Source organism: Stigmatopora argus, chromosome 1 (assembly GCF_051989625.1).
Source record: "Stigmatopora argus isolate UIUO_Sarg chromosome 1, RoL_Sarg_1.0, whole genome shotgun sequence".
Classification (NCBI taxonomy): domain Eukaryota; kingdom Metazoa; phylum Chordata; class Actinopteri; order Syngnathiformes; family Syngnathidae; genus Stigmatopora; species Stigmatopora argus.
Genome location: NC_135387.1, coordinates 28,168,484 through 28,190,537, shown reverse-complemented (window position 1 = coordinate 28,190,537; position 22,054 = coordinate 28,168,484). Strand labels below are relative to the sequence as shown.

General features: G+C 37.7%; 2 protein-coding genes across 15 annotated transcripts in view; both read left to right on the top strand.

Annotated features, from left to right (window-relative positions):
• The window catches only part of prex1 (phosphatidylinositol-3,4,5-trisphosphate-dependent Rac exchange factor 1), a 125,608-nt gene extending 110,177 nt beyond the window's left edge, over positions 1-15,431 (top strand). Inside the window, exons 28-41 of one of the 2 annotated variants that reach the window (XM_077614423.1) lie at positions 792-874; positions 2,142-2,232; positions 2,311-2,439; positions 3,292-3,333; positions 3,945-4,162; positions 5,154-5,256; positions 7,292-7,435; positions 7,688-7,802; positions 9,089-9,155; positions 9,293-9,337; positions 10,957-11,132; positions 11,207-11,309; positions 12,615-12,682; positions 12,759-15,431. In XM_077614423.1, the coding sequence (XP_077470549.1) occupies positions 792-874; positions 2,142-2,232; positions 2,311-2,439; positions 3,292-3,333; positions 3,945-4,162; positions 5,154-5,256; positions 7,292-7,435; positions 7,688-7,802; positions 9,089-9,155; positions 9,293-9,337; positions 10,957-11,132; positions 11,207-11,309; positions 12,615-12,682; positions 12,759-12,801 (1,427 nt within the window). In that variant the 3' untranslated portion in view covers positions 12,802-15,431. The remainder of the gene's footprint in view (positions 1-791; positions 875-2,141; positions 2,233-2,310; positions 2,440-3,291; positions 3,334-3,944; positions 4,163-5,153; positions 5,257-7,291; positions 7,436-7,687; positions 7,803-9,088; positions 9,156-9,292; positions 9,338-10,956; positions 11,133-11,206; positions 11,310-12,614; positions 12,683-12,758) is intronic. The other variant, XM_077614431.1, reaches the window with a different exon arrangement.
• Positions 15,432-16,563: 1,132 nt separating this feature from the next.
• Positions 16,564-22,054, top strand: part of LOC144085316 (potassium voltage-gated channel subfamily KQT member 2-like) — a 30,575-nt gene continuing 25,084 nt past the window's right edge. For 6 of the 13 annotated variants that reach the window (XM_077614482.1, XM_077614455.1, XM_077614528.1 and 3 more), the window contains exon 1: positions 16,565-17,086. In XM_077614482.1, coding sequence (XP_077470608.1) covers positions 16,776-17,086 — 311 coding nt within the window. In that variant the 5' untranslated portion in view covers positions 16,565-16,775. Of the gene's footprint in view, positions 17,087-22,054 lie in introns of all 13 variants that reach the window. The other 7 variants (XR_013304093.1, XR_013304091.1, XR_013304092.1 and 4 more) reach the window with 2 other exon arrangements.

Genomic DNA, 22,054 nt, shown 5'->3' with positions numbered 1-22,054 from the left:
AATAATAATAATTAGTGTTACATTAACTGGTGCCTAATTTGTCTGTTATTCCCTATTTTCCATTACTTAATAATAGTGTTTGTTCTTGGTTTCTGACAAATTAAAAAATGCAACCAAAATGCAATTGATACTCCAGTACGATTTATACAGTAGTTTTTCTCTTTTATTGTATTCTTTGGCTAGTGCGACTTATACTCAGGTGTGACTTTTAGTCCAATATATAATATATATTTTAAGGGTTTATGTAGTTGGTAGTTTTGTGAGGACTGTGAACCGAATATTTACATATAAAGTACATTACATACAAGTATATTAGATTGTGCAATATTTCAGAATATTCAGTTTTTATTTTTTTTACCTTTAGACTTTTTAAAATTACTTATTTATGTTTATATTGGGAAACACACCTTGTGGAGTAGCACCACTAATTTCGTTATACGCAGCTGTTGTATAACAACAATAAAGCTTTTGACTTGACTCGAAATTTTCTACCTACAAAAAAAGTTCTGGAACCAAATAATTTGTAAGTAGAGGTACGACTGTATTTATTTTCATATATAGTGTATTTGAAAGTATATGATCATGGCACCAAAGATGGAACTGTGGCTCTCCTAGATAAAATTATAGTCTAAGAAATAATCAAGCAACATAAATGACTTTTTAAAAGATACTGCTGAAATAAAGTTGACTAACTGCTAATCCATATTCATGGGGGCCGACAAAACATAATATTGATATTGCACACTGTTGAATGAAATGTCGAGTCAAAAACAGTGTGTTGTGTGTGCTAGGGGATGAGCTGCCCTGTGATATGAGGATCCCGTCGGACAAACAAGACAAGCTGCATGGTTGTCTTGAGCACCTTTTCAACCAGGTATGGTCATTTCGGAATAAATACGCTACATGTACATGCATACCTGTCAACTATGTTTTTAGATCAATTCAAATTGTGCGGCGTATAGCAACTTCTGTATGGGATTTTTTAAAGTAATTTTTTTGTGAAACCGATCTCGATTTACCCATTTCGGCTCTAATCCGGATCGTCTCGGTCATTGGTAGCAGACCAAAACGTCATCGTCGACTGCTAATATTGTCGTGCTTTAAGCATGATATGCAGAAACACATTCCTATTTCACCCTTTTCACTATATAAATATAGCGCGTCAGCAAGCAATGTACTTAAACAGTCAAGCTGTCAGTGTCATACAGCAAAATCTACAGAATCTTGAATTTAGTACGTACTGATTTGGCAGCCCGTCCACTTAGGAGAAAATTTTAGACTTTTAAGTGCGGCCTATGTGAGTAAATATGTGCCAAGTTGCAATTTTTGTATTTATTGCTTAATAAGAGGAATTACAATCATTAATAAGGGGAGCAATTGGCTGAGGTTGACATATATACGTTTAAGGGTACTTTCGGTACTCGAACGTTTCGTCGAAAGACGTCTGGTCCCCGGACGTTTGGTCCCCGGACGTTTGGTCCCTGGACGTTTGGTCCCTGGGCGTTTGGTCGACCGGACGTTTGGTCGAACGGACGTTTTGTAGAACGGACGTTTGGTCGAACGGACGTTTTGTAGAACGGACGTTTGGTCGAACGGACGTTTTGTAGAACGGACGTTTGGTAGAGCAGACGTTTGGTAGAACGGACGTTTGGTCGCTGGGTTGTTACTGTTGAAACCAGCTCTCAAAATTATAATCATGAGAGAGAGAGTGAGTTTAATATCTAAATATCAAAATATCAACAGTAAACTCTGTCATAATTTGACAGCGAGCGAACCCGGTGACCAAACGTCCGTTCTACCAGACATCTGTTCTACCAAATGTCCGGTCGACCAAACGTCCGGGGACCAAACGTCTTCCGGCGAAACGTCCGGTCACGGGTACTTTCACCTACAGAAGATCCGCTTAATAAATACTCAAATGCAGGAAGAGCAACAAAATATCGATCCTACTTTTAGATATATAGTTTTCTATTGGGTACTACTATAGGAACACTCTGCTTGACAAATAGTCATCGCTGCATTAGCTTGGGACGGAGATGGAAATTTTACACCACAAAAAAAGCTGTTCAGTTTTGTGTTCATTCTGTGAAAAGTTCCTTTGGGAGTACATGTTTATTTTTAGTTGTTTATGTTGCACCCAGGTTGACTCCATCAACTGCCTCCTCAAAGGAAGTGTCATGACCAAGGCCTGTGAGGAGACCAAGCACTTTAACTCCGACCACAGCCAACCAGGTTCCTATTAGCTCCTGCGTGTTTGGATATTAGTGTAGTAAACCATCATATGCTTCTACTAGTGTATTGTGTGCGCAGAATTTCGCCAGACGGAAGACTGGACGGTTCGCTGTCGTTACGTCATCCACAAGAACATCCAGGAAGACCCTTGGAACCTTCCCAATTCTATCAAAACTCTGGTGGAGAGCCTACAGAGATTTGTGGAAGGTGCTAATAGACGCCGATACCTTTTTTGCACGGCAACGCGCTCGTAACATAACATAAACAAATTTAAATGGTCTTGGATTACGATGCAGACACAGGTGGGAAAGAACTGCTGTTACAGTGGTACCTCGAGATACGAGCTTAATGCGTTCCGAGACTGAGCTCGTATGTCGATATACTCGGAACTCAAATGAACGTTTCCCATAGAAATGAACTCAAAACAAATTAATTCGTTCCAACCCTTTGAACAAAACACCCAAAACAGGATATTGGATTGGAAAAACAATTTTATTTGTTCTAGTTTGCCATCTATTAACAACATAACACATAACTGGTGGTTTAATAGTACTAAAATGTGTTTAATATTACTGAAATTAGACGGATTTTGCGGAGGGGAGGGATGATGGACAGAGGGGCGGAGACTTTTTGCACGGCAACGCGCTCGTAACATAACATAAACCATTTTATATGAACTTGGACTACGATGCAGACACACTTAAAAATAAGCTTAATCTAACCTTACACTAAACTTAATTGTAATTTTGTTTTAAATTTACATTTGCTTTTGTCTTCCCTTCAAAATCTTCCCAAAATGATACACACAAATGTCCTCGCAATAGGATAACGCACGGCCACTTGCCAACGAGAAGTAGTATATACTCCTCTCGTATTAGCGATCGCTCCGCCATTCCCACTGACTAACGGGGGGAAAAAAACGCGACGGTCCGATTACCGGAATGCAACAGGTAATGTTTTGCCTCAGAGCGCAATATTGCTCTATCCAACAGATGTTTCCATTCACATTGTTGTATTGTCTCTCCATTAGTACTCATTTTTTTCTGTCTACTTTTTCAGATGGAAAGAACCAGCTTCTTCTGGCTCTGCTGAAATGCACAGGTAGTGCAACATTTCCTTCTGTTAAACATACCTGTCATCTTATATGTCTTGCCCATATTTTATACGTTTTTTGATCATTTCAAATTCTGTATGCCGTATAACAACTTTTGTACGGGATTTTTTTTAAGTACGTTTTTTGTAAAACCGATCTCGTTTTACCCATTTCGGCTCTAATCCGGATCATCTCGGTCACTGGTAGCAGATGAAAACGCTTGAAGCATGATATGCAGAAACGCATTCCCATTTCACCCTTTTCATTATATGAATATAGCGCATCAGCAAGCAATGTACCTAGACAGTCAAGCTGTCAGCGTCATACAGCGACATCTACAGAGTCTTGAATTTAGTGCACCAACTGAATGGGCACCCCGTGCACTTTGGAGAAAATTTTAGACTTTTAAGTGCGCCCTATGTGAGTAAATATGTGCCGCGTTGCATTTGTACGTTTTTTTAATCACTTAATAGGGGAATTGCAATCATTAATAAGGGGAGCAATTGGCCCAGGTTGACAGGTATGGTTTGGTTTGGATTGGAATGGAACTTTATTTCATCCCTCGAGCCAGTGCCAGGTTGTCTCATTGAACTTGGATTTCCATCTTTCTTTTTACCAGACACGTCGCTTCAACTTCGACGAGACGTCATCTTTTGTCAGGCGGCCACGGCCGCCGTGTGCACGTTGGCGGAGCAGCTGCTGGCCGCGTTGAGGTTCCGCTTCAACAACGCCGGCGAGTACCAGGAGGACAGCAAAGAGACCAGCCGCAAATGGCTGGAGCAAATTTCCGCCATCGGCGTGCTGCTGCACTTGCAGTCCACGCTGACGCCGCACGTGGTGAGGATCACCGTCGCCAGCCGCCTCGTGTTTTGTCGTGTGCGGTCGATTGGTCGCCCCGACCGCGACAACGGGCGACCAAGAGACCGGCGACCAAGGGACCGGCGACCAAAAGACCGGCGACCAAAAGACCGGCGACCAAAAGACCGGCGACCAAAAGACCGACGACCAAAAGACCGGCGACAAAACAATCGATAAAAGCCAACAATGGCCATGAGCAGTTTCACTGAGCCGACGAGTGAGTGTATAAGAGTTTGTATGTACATGCCATGTCCCTTTAAGAAGCTACGTCAGTCAGGGAGGGTCTTAACAAGTTCTCCAACAAAAAACAAAAGTCCGGGAAATTTGGAGCTTTTCTTTAGCCTAATAATTACTAGGGCATTAAGCATGACTAAATTAGTAATTCACAGTTTGTATTTAGGGAATTTGAGCAACGATTTAAATGGTAATTATCACTTACCTTCCGGGCGACCAAAAGACCGGCGACCAAAAGACCGGCGACCAAAAGACCGGCGACCAATCGACCGTGTACCGTGTTTCGTCATGCGGTTGGTCATGGCGACGTGTGTTCGACATTTGACAGTTACCGGTACTGGTGCAATCCTTGGCGTGAGCTGCCAAAAACTGAAGAAAAAAAATCCCATTTTTTTAGTCACAAATTATGGGTGCGCGTTATACACGGGTATAATATGGTAGTCATAAAAAGATGTATTTACCATCAAAATGAAGTGGGGTTAAAAAAAGTGACTAAACTTCAGGTTGCTATGGAGTTTTAGATGAAGATTTACGCAAATAAATTTTAGCTTGTGGAACTAAATTTTGATCTCAGGCTACAATTATGAAATTCCCTCACATGTGTAACACTATACAAATAGTCTGAGATTGGGTCTCCTGTCTGGAAGGGGATTTAGAGGTGTGTTTAAATATTTTAGTGTATGAAAAGGTCCTGCTAGTGCATCGTCTCAACTGGCTGCGTTTCCATCCCTTGCAGAAAGAAGAGCGGACCATGCTGGAAGACACCAAGGCGGCCCTGTCAGACTTGGACAAAGTCACAGTGTTCTTCCGGCAACTGGAGGATGAATGTCTCGTTGCAAGTAAGCTACAAAGACGTATTCAGTCCGTCAAAATAGTCGGCTGCTTATGAGCAGCTGGATGCTTCAACTGATTTGAAATAGAGTTCCGTTATGGATGCGTATGGTCACTGTGACATGGCTGTTTACTCTGTTGGGATGAGAAAGCGGCCATTTGTCGAATTTAATTTTAGTTCAAAATAGAAACTTGATTTTTTTTTTATATACCGTATTGATCCGAATATAAGACGATGTTTTTTTGTATTGAAATAATACTGAAAAAGTGTCGGTCGTAAAATCAGGGTCTCGATATTGTACCCATTTACATCACTAGATGGAGACAGATTATAGCGAATGTTGAACACTTTGATGATTAATTGAATTGAATTCCTTTAGTTATTCATTATTCAAGTATAATTAGATTTAAAGCTTCTCCCTGACGTGCACACAAATTATCAATAATTAAGTAATAAATAAATAAGTAGTCCACTTAAATAAGTAGTCAACTTAGAAAAGTAGTCAAATCAGATAAGTAGTCCACTTAAACAAATAGTCCACTTAAATAAGTTGTCCACTTAAATAAGTAGTCAAATTAGATAAGTAGTCAAATTAGATAAGTAGTCAAATTAGATAAGTAGTCCACTTAAATAAATAGTCCACTTAAATAAATAGTCCACTTAAATAAATAGTCCACTTAAATAAGTTGTCCACTTAAATAAGTTGTCCACTTAAATAAGTTTTCCACTTAAATAAGTAGTCAAATTAGATAAGTAGTTAACATGAATAAATGGTCACATAAATAAGGGGTCGGGTACAAAAAGTGACTAAAGTGGATAAAAGCCTATGGAGTTTTATTGCAAGTACAAGATAAAAAAAATTAGTCTATATTAGGTCTTCCTTGGTTCAGAACTCGAGTTGATGCAGTTATTGCAATTTGTTTGTTTCATCACAGTAGGTTGGTCAATTTTCATTTCAAAAACCAAAAGCCATCTTTTTTCAAACTTGAGCCTATGAATAATGATAATAATAATAATCGGACATAGGCTTTGTCATCATCATTGAGTCGACAAAAGCCTAATTGTCATCATACCCAGCTGCGTATGACGAAATTGGAACAAGATGGGGTCGTCTTATATTCGGCCCAATAGGGTATATATAGAAAAGTTGCTGTTTATTGTCCCTGGAGTACCGTGGACTGGTGCAAATGTCAAATTGCTGCTCAGACAGCGCGAGGCTAGTGCTTACAGTAGTTAGCATTATGAAGTAATCTATCACTTCAATGGTTTTCAGCGTGAAGCCTTCCCAAGAAAACATGCTGACCTTCGAAATGCCTTGATAAATGTTATCATTTCATTTATCTGAGTGGTCGCAGTTGCAAAAATCCCATTACCGTTCTCCCAGAACCCAAAAGATATGTTATCTATGTACACGATAATAAAATTAGAAGACTTTTTTTTAAATTTAATAAAGCAGTGCAAGTCCAAAACCATTTATAGAGAGGATATTCAAAAAAAAAATCATATCATAGAACACGTGTCAAAGTGGTGGCCCGGGGGCCAAATCTGGCCCGCCGCATCATTTTGTGTGGCCCGGGAAAGTAAATCATGAGTGCCGACTTTCTGTTTTAGGATCAAATTAAAATGAAGAGTATAGATGTATATTAAATTTCCGGATTTTCCCCCTTTTAAATCAATAATTGTCATTTTTTAATCCATTTTTTCTGTGTTTTCAGTTCAAAAATCATTTTGTAAAATCTAAAAATATATTTTTAAAAAAGCTAAAATATATATATTGTTTAGATCTATAAAAAACCTGAATATTCACGGCTTTTAATCCATTTATAATAAAAAAAATCTAAATATTATATCTAAAATGGTCCGGCCCACATGAGATCTGGCCACCATGAATGTGGCCTGCCAACCAAACTGGGTTTGACACCCCTGTCATAGAAGAATAGAAAGGTTGTTGTCATTTTCTACTTAAATTCCATAGAAATGACCATGTTACACAGCTTCAGATATCTTTATCCTATCTCTCTTCATATGTATGTGTGTTGCAGACTCGCCCGTGTGTTACCAGGTGGAGGGCAGCCGACAGGCCTTGAAAGTGACGCTCTACCTGGACAGCTGGCACTTCAGTGAGCTGCCCAGTCGACTACAAAACGGAGGAAACCTCAAACTCCACAGCGTTCTTTTTACCAGAGGTATGCTGGCAATTTAAAAAAAAAAAACATATTCTTAAAAAATATACACTTTTTCTTTCTATCGGTATAACCAAATTTCCTTTTGTTTATTTATTTTTGGATTGGGAACCCGAGATCGGCTTGTCGTCAGTCACATGCTACATACAGGCTGCACAGATAAAATGATATATTTTGCATATTGAATTGAATTGAATGTTTTTATTGTCATTATACAAGTATAATGCGATTTAAATATGTCATTTGGATCTGCAGCACTGGAGCGTCCAGAAGGCTTGTCACAACAAGAGTACATCCCCATGGAAGAGTTCCAGCAGCGCACCAACGCCGTCTCCTTGGAGAAGGTCAAGGTCTACTACCGCAAACTCAGGTACTTAGGCTTAGTATATACTACATTTAATTCAAATAGCCTGGCTCTCGAGCTGCATTCGGCTCCCGGCCAAAATAAATATGGCTCTTTGCTTCTTATCGCATTTCATATATACTGTGGCTCTTTGCCTCGTTTGTTGTTTCTCTTATTTTTAGTCTCTTAAAACACACTCAAATTCATCAGGTTCCATGACAAATTATATTTAAAATTAATTTGGCAAATTGGATTTTTTTATCCTGCTTCTTGGACTCTCACAGTTTCAAATGTTGGCTCTTTGTGTCTAACTTGTTCGCCATCCCTAACATAGACATTTGTTTTATTGCTTCTTGGCTCCCTCTATAGGTAGAAAGAAGTATTCTCATTGCTTTGAATTCCCAGTTTTCGACATCCAAACAAAACACGTTTGGCAGACTTGTTAATCTAGTATTTAATTTGGGACTATTTAACAAATATGATATTAAGTTTTAATATAATATAATGTTTTAAGATTTATTTAATAAGGGACAGGACATATTAATGAACATATTCATTTTCATGTTAATGAACATACATATGTAAGATTGTAGCCAAGGGCTAATTTCCCTCTTTAGTCCCTTGTGCAACTTGAAGGTAAACAATGACACATTCCGTATTTTCTCGCATATACGTCGTATTTGTCGCTCCAAAAATGATGACTGAATCGAGGGTACGGCTTATATGCGCACAAATTAGACTTGACACGCACGAAACTGCAAGGTGACAAAGACAAAACGCCATAATGCAAGACAATGCGGCCTATACGTTCATTTATTTCAAAATAGAGAAAAGATAGATAGATAAAACCCTTTTTAAAAAATATTTTGACGTCTATGAATGAAATTCAAGAAAAAAACGTATCTTGCATAAAACGTGAAAAACTCACTTGTGCCTGTGATTGCTCGCTCAGGGCAGCGAATCAGGGGGCGTCTTATACGAGAGAAATTGTAAAATTCAACAATTTTAAGGGTGCGGCTTATACGCGGATGCGGCTTATATGCGAGAAAATACGCTACGCACACACACACACACAAGTAGCACCATTTTAAACAGTGTTGTGATCGCAAGATGATTGGCCAAGAGGTTCAAAGACGGGCGTTCACGCATGCTAATTGCTATTGCTAATTGCAAGTATGTGATGGTGCTTTGGCTAATTTAGCACTCTTTTTGAAGGGAACTACACATTCACCTCTAGAGCCAGCCCTTGTTGATGTGTTGGATTTTTTTTTTTTTACAAATTAGATACAATAATATTTGTTTTGTTGTAACAGAGCCTTCTATTTGGAGAAGTCCAATCTCCCCACAGACTCAAACACTACCGCCATGAAGATCGATCAGGTAAACTTTCAGTTGTCACCATTCACGATGGTTCTTATACATTTCGCTCTTTTCCAATATAAAGTTGTGTGCTTATTGGTGCCATCTAAGCCCAGTTGTATGCAATGTTATGACTGAATATATAAATGCAAGCACAGATACTGGGCCTTGAAGTTAGAGATCTTCGACCGAGCATTGCAAAAGTAAGATGGAATGCTGACTTGTTTCTCTTTACTGGAATCCCATTAGCGTAGTGTTGAGAAACCCTGCATTAACTCCAACTAACATCAACACTTTAGCGTCCGTCGTTCATTAGCACCATCAATAGATCAGCTGTGATTAGATTTTTAGACCCTGGCACTGACATTAAAATGTAGGATCTTCTTCAATTATTGTATTAAAATACTCCAAAACTAGCTTGTAGCATCTGGATTTAGAGTCCGATAGAATTTAAGTGTGAACCAATAGTTGATTAGTTGATTAATTAGGGGGGGTGTCTGAGTACTTTTGTTCATGTGCTGCAACTTGTGGGTAAATGTTAAAAAAAGTGTGTATGTTAATACTTTATTTGGTTGTAATTGAGTCTCGGCAACTTGTTTTTTTAATTGAAACAAGTACCGTATTTATCGGACTATAAGTCGCACCAGTAAAAGAATACACCATAAAGAGGGAAAAAATGCATTAGAGTGTAAGTAAAAAAAATTTTGGAGGCCATTTTTTAAAAATATATTATATATGTAATATATTTTAAAAAATGCATTAGAGTGTAACTAGATTTTTTTGGGGGGAGGCCATTTTAAAAAAAATATATTATTTATATTATAAATGTAATATATTTAAAAAAAATGCATTAGAGTGTAAGTAGAAATTTTTGGGGAGGCCATTTTTTTAAATATATTATGTATATTATATATATATAATATATTTAAAAAATTGCGTTAGTGTAAGTAGAATTTGTTTTGGGAGGCCATTTTTTAATATATTATGTATATTATATATAATATATATTTTAGAAAAATGTATTAGAGTGTAAGTAGAATTTCTTTTTTTTGGAGGCCATTTTTTTTAAATATATTATTATATAATAGATTTTAAAAATTGCTTTAGAGTGTAAGTAGAATTTTTTGGGGATGCCTTTTTTTATATATATTATATATATCATATATATATAATATATTTAAAAAAATATATTTTACAGTAGGGAAGTGCATAAATATATCATATATATATAATATATTTAAAAAAATGGCCGGCAAAAAAATTGTACGTACACTCTAATGCAATTTTTTCCCTATATATATATTTATATATATATATATATATGTATATATATATATATATATATATATATATATATATATATATATGTATATATATATATATGTATATATATATATATATATATATATATATATATATATATATATATATATATATATATTTATATTTATATAAACCAAGATTTTAAAAAAGTTAAAGCAACAATAGTAAATTGGAGAAGAACAGGGTAAGTAGGCATCTGTCAACACTACTTTTTCAGATAACCTAAAAGGGAAAAAAACAATATCTGTGGATGGTTAGAGAGAAACAAAAACACAAATTCTGAAAAAAGTGCGACTTAAACTCCGGAAATTAGGGTAAACGTCAAGAATGGTGTATGTTATTCAATGCTTTCATCAGGTAAGAAAGAATTTTCCAGTTCTTATCAACTGAGGGACTATTTAACAAATAAAGCTCACCCCAAAAAAGTGATCACTTTTTGTAAATGAAATAGTGACTTGCCTATATTTGAAAAGAAGTTGACCGTACCTCCTACTTTCAGCTACTTAGACCGCTCAACACCTTGGAAGACCTTTGCCGACTGATGCAGTCTTACGTGAACGTGCGGCCCGGCGCCCACGGCCACCCTTCGGGCGTCAGCGTGCTGTGCGTGTCGTCCGAGTTGTGCAACCGCCTGGGAGCCTGCCACATCACCATGTGTGCCACGGGCATGCAGAGGTCAGCCTTTGCCAGCTTTGGCACCATTGGAGGGAACGATCGCGCTTCACTTGTCAACTCTGACATCTTTGCAGAAGTACCTTAAGCGTAACACTGGAACAGGCCATGATCCTCGCCAGGAACCACGGACTCATGCCCCGATGCATCATGCAGACTATGGACATCATGCGCAAGCAGGTATGAATTGATATTATTGATATTAATTTATATATATGTGTATATGTATATGTGTGTGTATATATATATATATATATATATATATATATATATATATATATATATATATATATATATGTATATTTATATATGTATGTATATTTATGTATATTTATATATATGTATGTATGTATATTTATGTATATTTATATATATATATGTATGTACGTATATTTATGTATATTTATATATGTATATGTGTATATATATATATATGTATGTGTATATGTATATATATTTCAGCAACACGCTTATTTATTTATATATTTATTTACGTATTTATTTATTAACTTATTTATTACCTATCTATTTATATCTGAAATGTCTGCATTCTCGCCCTCTTGCTACTGTGACAATGAAATTAATAAATCAGTAGTCAATAACAAATCAGTTGGGAAGTGCACAAATAACAACGGCGTACATAAATAATCAATAAATCATAACAATAATTAATTAATAAATAATCAATAAGTTAGAAATACATAAGTAGTCAACAACATACATATTTAGGTAAGGGCACAAATAAGAACAACAAACAAATGAATAGATAAATAATTCATAAATAATAATAATAAATCAATCAATGAATTATTTATTAATTAATCAGTAGTCAACATAATAAGTAGTCAAAAACATAAATAGTCAGTAGGGAAGTGCACAAATAACACCAAACAAATACATAATCAATAAATCAACAATAATTAATACATGATCAATAAATCATAACTATAATTAATACATAATCAATAAATCATAACAATAATTAATACATAATCAATAAATCATAACAATAATTAACACAATCAATAAATCATAACAACAAGTAACACATCAAATATTGAATACACATCATTAAATCATAACAATAATTAATACACATCAAATAGTGAATACATATCAATAAATCATAACAACAATTAATGCATGATCAATAAATCATAACAATAATTAATACACAATCAATAAATCATAGCAATAAAGAATACACAATCAATAAATCATAACAATAATTAATACACATCGAATATTGAATACACATCAATAAATCATAACAATAATTAATAAATAATCAATAAATTAGAAATATCTAAATAGCCAAATATAATAATAAATAATTAATCAATAAGTAATAAATAAATCAGCATTCAACAACATTAATGAGTAGGGAAGTGCATAAATTACAACAACAAATAAACGAGCAGATAGATAATATATACTGCACTTTATTACGATTGTGAAATCTGATCTTTCTCTGCCTGCCACCAGGGGGCCAGAGTGGAGCTCTCTGCTAAAAATCTCAAAGTGATGGACCGGATGCCACCTTCAGCTCCAAGGTAATGCGTAAAACTATTCCTCAATGGACGATTTTGTTCAAGCCGAGTTCCTTCATGCTTTTTGTCCTTTCTACAGACTCTTCAAGCTATGTTTGCCGCCCTCGGACGGAGAACTCTAATAACGCGTAAGAACTCAGAAAGTAGCCGCAAATGTGGACGATGCTGAAAATGCAACCAAAACACGCATCGCCGTTTTTCTGCCAGGAGGACAAAACTCGTGGAAAGATTTTTTTCCCCACGTTCTCATGGGATTCAAATATGAATCTAAACTTGATTGAAGACTCACCTTTGAAGCCCAATGCATTCCCGAGCCTTATCCTGGAGATTTCTATTGGCTAGCGAGCCCAAATCTGCTTGAGTTGACCTCGCCGTAACTGGGTTAACCCAACTAGCTGCGGCTATCGTAGCTTGTCCATTTTTTGTTTTGTCTCAGACTGCATATCCAGGAGGCTGCCCACGTTCTAATTCATTTGGTGTTCCACAGGGCTCAATGTTCGGACCCCTAATTCAATTGGTGTTCCACAAGGCTCAATCTTCGGACCCCTAATTCAATTGGTGTTCCACAGGGCTCAATGTTCAGACCCCTAATTCAATTGGTGTTCCACAGGGCTCAATGTTTGGACCCCAATTTAAATTGGTGTTCCACAGGGCTCAATGTTCGGACCCCTAATTCAATTGGTGTTCCACAGGGCTCAATGTTCGGACCCCCAATTAAATTTGTGTTCCACAGGGCTCAATGTTCGGACCCCTAATTCAACTGGTGTTCCACATGGCTCAATGTTCGGACCCCTAATTCAATTGGTGTTCATGTTCGGACCCCTAATTAAATTGGTGTTCCACAGGGCTCAATGTTCGGACCCCTAATTCAATTGGTGTTCATGTTCGGACCCCTAATTCAATTGGTGTTCATGTTCGGACACCTAATTCAATTGGTGTTCCACAGGGCTCAATGTTCAGACCCCCAATTAAATTTGTGTTCCACAGGGCTCAATGTTCGGACCCCTAATTCAACTGGTGTTCCACATGGCTCAATGTTCGGAACCCTAATTCAATTGGTGTTCATGTTCGGACCCCTAATTAAATTGGTGTTCCACAGGGCTCAATGTTCGGACCCCTAATTCAATTGGTGTTCATGTTCGGACACCTAATTCAATTGGTGTCCCACAGGGCTCAATGTTCGGACCCCTAATTAAATTGGTGTTCCACAGGGCTCAATGTTCGGACCCCTAATTAAATTGGTGTTCCACAGGGCTCAATGGTTGGACCCCTATTTAAATTGGTGTTCCACAGGGCTCAATGTTCAGACCCCTATTTATATAGGGGTTCCACAGGGCTCAATGTTCGCACCCCTAATTCAATTGGTGTTCATGTTCGGACACCTAATTCAATTGGTGTCCCACAGGGCTCAATGTTCAGACCCCTAATTCAATTGGTGTTCCACAGGGCTCAATGTTCGGACCCCTAATTCAATTGGTGTTCCACGGGGCTCAATGTTTGGACCCCTAATTCAATTGGTGTTCCACAGGGCTCAATGTTCGGACCCCTAATTCAATTGGTGTTCATGTTCGGACCCCTAATTCAATTGGTGTTCATGTTCGGACCCCTATTTAAATTGGTGTTCCACAGGGCTCAATGTCCGGAACCTGGCCGAAGAGTATTCACGTTCGATTGCTGGTTTGGTAGAAGCATACGTTCAAGGCGGAGGGGTGCAAAGTAGGCATCGAACCCAGTGCAGGTGGTTTCCGTGCAATTACTGTAGGTTAAGTGTGAGTACTGTATCGCGGCACTATATGAAGGATCGTTATTTATTGTGTCCGAAAGGAGCGTTGTTGTTTTTGAAATCCCTTTCGTGTATATATATAATAGCCGGTTTGAAAGAATCTACTAGCATTCCAGCTGGCATATTGAACAGTATTTTAAGGACCAATCATCTGCCATCACTGCTTGCTTCTTGTGACCTATTTATGGGGGATTTCTGACAGGTGGTCTTACATTCATATTCAGGGATTATAATATAGGGAAATTGACCAGAATCCAGAAATACGATAAATTAGCAGTTAGGGGTATTTAACCATTGGTAAATTATTAATATATTCATTGAATTGTACTACCTGAAGGATTACCTTCTGATACCGTTTTTTTTTAGATGGTCATAAGACTGTAGGTAATAAAATAGACTCGAAAAAGGGCATGTGACAGTGTTAACGCGGAAGTACTGTAAAGTTTTTTTTTAGGCGCAAACAAAGGGATCCTCACATTTCTTTGCAAACAAGCTGTAATAATATGCGCAAATGTTAGCATTTTTTTAAAATTGCTATGTCCATAATCTAATGTTGCTTTTAATAGACACCGTCTATGACAAGTGTAACATCACCGATCAGTGTTTTAATGGCTATCATAACGTCAAGGTTTAAAATTGCATTTCAATAATCTCGACATGCTGCATTCATTTGATTTTTGGATTATTCAACTCAGATTATTTATTCAATTGAAATCAAACCAAATTCTGGCCATTCATTGCAGCATCCGTCGTTCTCGGTTTCAATTTCTTAATGACTGCAGCATGTTGAAAAATGAATCATGTCATTGAGACTTTGTATTTACATTATTCTAATGTTTCTTACTGTGTATATATGATATTTGCAATTTTATTTTGCTTGAAAATAACTGTACAAAGGATCGTTGTTTTTAAAATGGATCACTGTAAATGCAATCTTAACACGTTAGTAAATAAAACGAAAAGTATGAATGTGCTTGTTTGATGGCATCGATTGGAACATTTTATATGCAATTTTTTACGTTTATATTAAATATGTGAGAGGGAATGCACTTTTATTTCGGGACAAAGCAGCGTCCGCAATTGTTTTGATGTATGTTTTATTTTTCAGAAACATAGATTATTGCGATATTGCTGTTGTCAATTTATGAAACTATCGTTGAAAAAATGTTGCTATAATATTATTATTCTTGTATTTTACTTTTTTCTTTACATAAATCTTATCACTTAACATCCTAATTTGCTAGAATAATAATGACCCAGAAAATTCAGAACAATGGGATTTAATCTTATTCCTGTTTTTGTCTTATTATTACCTGGTAATATTGTACTAAATTGCTTTGTATATATAAAAAATGAGTCAATTGAATGATCAATTTTGCCCCAAAATAACAAAAGCCATTTCAAGGACAAAGATTACTACATTGGGCATTTATAAAAAAAAAAAAATTATCATAACTCATTCACTGCCCGGTCAGGACATAGAGTATGTGTTGTGGTAGTTAGCAAAAACAGGAAATTGATATGAAAACACCCATTGACAGCAATAGACTTCCTTTTTTTTGAATACATTAGGTTTTTTTATGTTTATTTCTTGAACTTTTCATTTTTTTCAGAATTATAGTTTTATCACCCGTTTTTTTTTTGCATTTTTAATTTTATTTTCACACAGTTTTTGGTCCATTAGATGCTACTTCATGAATTTGTTGTACACGTTTTTATTCTTCATCGAAAACCCCATATAGTACAATACAATACAGAAAAGAAAATCACAATTGAACGGTTTTTAAAATAATAATAATAATAATAATGGTAATAATAATAATAATAATAATAATAATAATAATAATAATAATAATAATTGTAAATAATAATTAAAAGTGTTTCAATCCCTTCACCCTTTTTACTTTGGCACCGGAACTCGACCTTAGTTTCGCCCCGTTAAGCGTTCTTTCAAATTCCTCTCCAACCAGGAGACACATTCATTCCCCTAAAAGGTAACATTGATCACTTAAGCAGAAGCTAATTGATGAGCTAGCAAAAAAAAAACCACAACACTCTTGGCCAGCCATTTTTTCCAAGTGCCGGGCCACCCGGAAGTGAGAAAGGATGAGGTGAAAGTCAAGCTGCACCTCGGCGTGGACCCTCCGGTTGGCTCCTCCACATCCACCGCATTGGCCGCAACGCACACACTCCCTCGCTCCCTCCCACCCCCCCTCACTCGCCACTTCCCACCCACATCCCCTTCACTCGAGCCCGGGCGATGCATTCCGACGACACGGAACCCTCCTCGCCAGCGTCGCCCCGGCCTTAGGAATGGTGCAGAAATCCCTCAACGGCGGCGTCTACCCGACTCCGGCCGGCGAGAGGAAGCACAAAGTCGGCTTCGTGGGTCTGGAGCCCGGAGCTCCGGAGTCCAGTCGGGACGGGGCGCTGCTCATCGCCGGTGCGGAGAACAGCCCCAAGCGGGCCGGTGGCATCTTGTGCCGGCCCAGAGGCAGCAGCATCTCCGCCGGGGGCAGAGCCAGAGCTTCCAAAAAGAAGGCCAGTTATCGGAAACTGCAGAATTTTCTCTACAATGCGCTGGAAAGACCGCGGGGATGGGCGTTCATCTACCACGCTTATGTGTGAGTATATAGAAGTACTTCTTATTTTTTTGTCATTTTACTTTGAAAGGAGTTGTTTCGGGCTGGTTTTGGGGAAAGGATGTTGGTTGGCTAGCTTTACTTATGCTTGTGAAAAGATTAAAAAGTTCATTAGGCCAGGATGCTGCAGCTGCCGTAATTGGCATCAACTCACGTGCGGCATATCGTCGTTTTTTTAATCGTCATTGTGCTGCGACATTTATGTTCTGGGTAAGATTTTGTTTGTTTGTTTGTCAATCCGCAATTTTCCCTCTTTAATTCCCTCACTACTTTTTTTTAATGATCGGATAATCTTTCGATTTTATCTAAAAACTACATTAATGCACACATTTAGATTTTCAAAATGGCTAACATATAGTTAACTAGCTTGGAAATGGGGCAGCACGGTGCATAAGTGGTTGGTGTGTCGGCCTCGCGGTTCTGGGGTGGAGAGTTCGATCGCAGGTAGGGATTCATTGTGTGGAGTTTTAGTGGGTTTTCTGTGGGTTTTGTAGTTTCCTCCCACAGCCCCAAAACATGCAAGGTAGGTTGGTTGGACACTAAATTGCCGATGGTTGTGATTGGTTGTACTCTGTCTCTGCCCTGCGATTGGCTGGCTGCTGATTCAGGGTTTCTGGTACCTATAGTTAGCTGAGATAGGCTCCAGCACCCTCCGTGACCCTTGTGAGGATAAGCTGTATTGAAAATTAATGAATGAATGAAATGTTTGAGATGGTAATGCACTGATTGTGATAAGTCTTTTATGACTTAAAAAATTATTTATTTTTGTTTGCAAACACAGAAAAATATATTTATTTTTATGCTTTCTGAATGACAGATTCTATGAAATACTACAGGAAGTGACTTGGAACGGAAGAGAATATTTTTCCAATTTATAAAAAAAAATTACAAATAAAAACAAAAGTCAAGCTTCATTGCTTTCTCTTGGCCCCGCCCACAAAAAGTGTAACGAAAATGAGCTGCAGATTTCTGCACTGTAATCACATGTTATTTTATAGGCTTTCTATTTGGTGTTGCTAATATCGTTTTGGTATTTGTTCAACTGGTGCAGCACAAACAAAACTCGACATTGTTGTGACATTACAACCCGAACTGCTGAAAAATGATTTATTTTAGATGAAATAACTATGAGAAGCTTTAAAAAACAAGTGCATTTATTTTCAGGCTTTTGACATAGTCACCATTTTTTTAGGACCTTTCAATCCATATTAGAATAATTCAAGTTTCAACTGCCTCAAATTGAAAGCGACAAATCTGTCATTGAAATATTTCATAATATATATCATGTATATGTCACATATTTCCATATTTCAAAAAAGTGCAGTGAAAACCAAATTATAGCAGGAGCAAATATGACCTAAAATAATTAGTTTTTCAACTACTCGTACATTTCAATAAGCTCCACTCTGATTGGATTGCTCATTTTTTCATCATAATTAGGCAAACATTGTTTTATTTTGACCTTTGACGATATCTACGTAGCCTAGCATTTAGCTAAATTGCGTTTTTGCATTATAAAGGTTTGAATTGTTCGCCCGCTATTCACCGAGGAGGGAACGCGGATAAAAATATTGACCCGGGGTGCATTTAATAACTAAAAATAGGGGATTTTGGTAAACCAGACCCGAACACCAAGCTCATGTTTCACGGTAATACAGAATGTGTCACCTTGTCTCGAGCCTGGATGAATTCAGAGTGGCATTTGCCATAAAACCTTGCCAAATAAATGTGAGCGATCATCCAAAATCAAGGCTCTTCATATTTGCAGTTGGTATAAATCTAGCTAGCTCGGAATCTCTGTGGACAAAGATGTTCGGAGGTGACATTGCAGTGGAAACTGGGTGCGGGTGAAAACTGAATATTCAATGAGAGGAGTGGCAAAGAAAGAAGAGGAAATAGTTACGGTGGAGAGCTTGAAGTACCGTATTTTCTCGCATATAAGCCGCACCCTTAAAATAGCCTTAAAATCGTTGAATTTGACAATTTGTCTCGTATAAGCCGCACCCTTAAAATGGCCTTAAAATCGTTGAATTTGACAATTTGTCTCATAAGCCGCACCCTTAAAATAGCCTTAAAATCGTTCAATTTGAAAATTTCTCTTGTATAAGCCGCCCCCTGGTTCACAATTTTTACGGTGGAGAGCTTGAAGTACCGTATTTTCTCGCATATTAGCCACGTCTGCGTATAAGCCGCACCCTTAAAATAGCCTTAAAATTGTTGAATTTGACATTCTCTCGTATAAGCCGCCCCCTGGTTCACAATTTTCACCTCCATACTCATGGTTTTAATAGGGAGTACAAATGTGTTACTTTGAAGGGAAAATTCACCGTGCATTCTTGGCTAGTGCGCAGTCCAAATGGCCCATGGACTGAAAAATTTAAACTGCATGGCAAATTAGGAGCAAGTGTGTTTTCATGTGGAAACTCAGACATCGGCAGACTGACACACATAGAAAATGCACACATTGTTAAAAAATGTCTCTTCAATAAATAACAGACCTCAGATGATCTTGTTTGTGTCGTGTATTGGATTTTTATTCAATGTTTTTTTAAGTAGTAAATGGATTGGACTTCTATCACTGTCAATAGCAGTAAACATGATTACTCAGTGCCAGCCTTCCCAGATTTCATGTCGATATTTGGAAATGGGTTCTTAGGATAGCTTAGGATATTGCACCCAAACTTTGTGGAATAAAGATAAATTGTCCAGGACCACCAAAAAAACCCAAGGTACAGTGGTACCTCTACCTACGATCAGCTCTACCTACGAGATGCTCGAGATACGATGAAAATTTTGATTGAATAATTCGCCCTAGATACGATCACAATTTCGAGATGCGACCAAGCCAGGTGGCCATGACATGAGAGGCTGTTTATCTTTTTTTGCCGCATCTCTTTCATGTATAACAGATATCTACGAGCACTGAATGATTTATTCAGACGAGTTTCGACCAGGAAACACACAATGCGCATGTGCGGGCAAAAGAGGGCTTTCTGGGTAATGAAGTATACTCGTGCACACGACACCGATAGCCAATGGCACCCTTTCTCAGAATAAAACTTCATTACCCACAATCAATACGTGGGTAAGCTCAGCTGTTGCTTTTCCTGTTATTCCTTCCTTAGCCTGTTAGCTCCCGTGATCGCTCATTCAAGACTACTTCTCGTTGGCAAATGGTCGTGCATTATCCTATTGTGAGGACATTTGTGTGCATCGTTTCCGGAATATTTTGAAGGGAATTGTACAACAGCAAACAGCCCATCGATAGCGAACTTTTGGGTGTGGAGGCGTGGCAAACAGCTAAGCTAACCCACCCAAAACGGAGGTAAAAAAAATTAAAACGAAATTAGAATTCAGTTTTGTGTAAAGTTACATTAAAGGTATGTTTGAGCGTCTGTATATATTAATCCAAGTTAATTTAAATTTGTTTACGAGTGCGTTGTTGCCGTGGATAAAGTCCCCCGAACCCCACGTGTATGTCGCTGTCTCTACCCTCTGCGTAATGCGTCTAATTTTACTTCTATTAAACACATTTTATTACTATTAAACCACTAGTTATGTGTTACTTTGTTAATAGATGGCGAATTAGAAGAAATAAAGCATTTTTTCCAATCCAATATCCTGTTTTTGGTGTTTTTTCAGAGGGTTGGAATGAATTAATTAGTTTTTAATTCATTTCAATGGGAAACGTTCGCTCGAGTTACGAAAAGCTCGACATACGAAAAGCTCGACATACGAAAAGCTCGACATACGATCTCAGTCCCGGAACGGATTAAGATCGTATGTCGAGGTCCCACTGTATTTCAATTGTCGGATGTTTTTTTAATTTTTTTTATATATAAATATATTTAAGTAACAAAAATATTTTTGTCCTACATTAGGTTTTCCGACATCTCAAGATTCGACCCATAAACTAATCAAAAGCCATTGTTTAAGTGACTAGCTCCATCTTGTGTTATGGCTGAGTAGTGCAACACAATATAGGCTGACTCAAGCTTATTGTGCGGGCCATATTCAACGATATGTTTGCAATTTTGCTAAAATCTTAGCAGCTCTTAATTTCCTCCAGTGCTTGACAAGTTTGGGCACGACAAACCAACCCAGCGACCGACCTCACTTCCCCGATTTCCTCTGCTCAGGTTTGTCGCAGTCTAAATATAGCTTCCACCAAAATGTCTGGGGAGGCCAAGTAATGCTGAGTGCTTCATTTGCAGCTCAGCAAGAAATGCACACTTTTCTCCTTTGATTGATCCAGACTCGCGTTGCTTTTTCCCCTTTTATTTGGTATTGACGCGTTCCAAAAAAAGGCTCATTATTCAAATGGTGATGAACGAATGGCACGAGTAAATCAAACTTTTCACACGTCAAGCCAAGGCAAATGACTGAAACTTCGCTAAGACGTGAGCAGATGAAATCACTCTAATTACAACTTTCTTCTCTCCCTAAGCGTGTGTTTAGACTGCTAGAATTTATTAGGGGAAGAAGTTTACAGACATGGAGACAGATTTTATGGGCACAGAATTAATATTATCCTGGAAATTCCAACTCCTAGATAGCTATGGTTAAACTTGGTCTGGCGCAAGCTAGCTGTAAAAGCACCGTAAATAAACATCATTGTTGTCTTCAGCCATTTTTTTATCGTCACTAGAACAATTTTGCGTCACTATTTCAAAGTGGATTGTCCCTTTTTCCTGATAATTGCAGACTCTGTGTAGTGGATGGCCTGATAGGTGAATGCAATTACCGTATTTTCCGTACTATAAGGCGCACCAAAAAGACTTCACTGTTCTCAAAAGTGCACCTGATCTATGGATCAATATTGCTTAATAATTGTATAAAATTCCCTTTAGCACAGCTCCAACTCATTGATGGATGACACGACCCCTAACTACTACTGCTACAGTTCCATCTAGTGGATGTATAATACAATCCCCTACTACTACTACTACC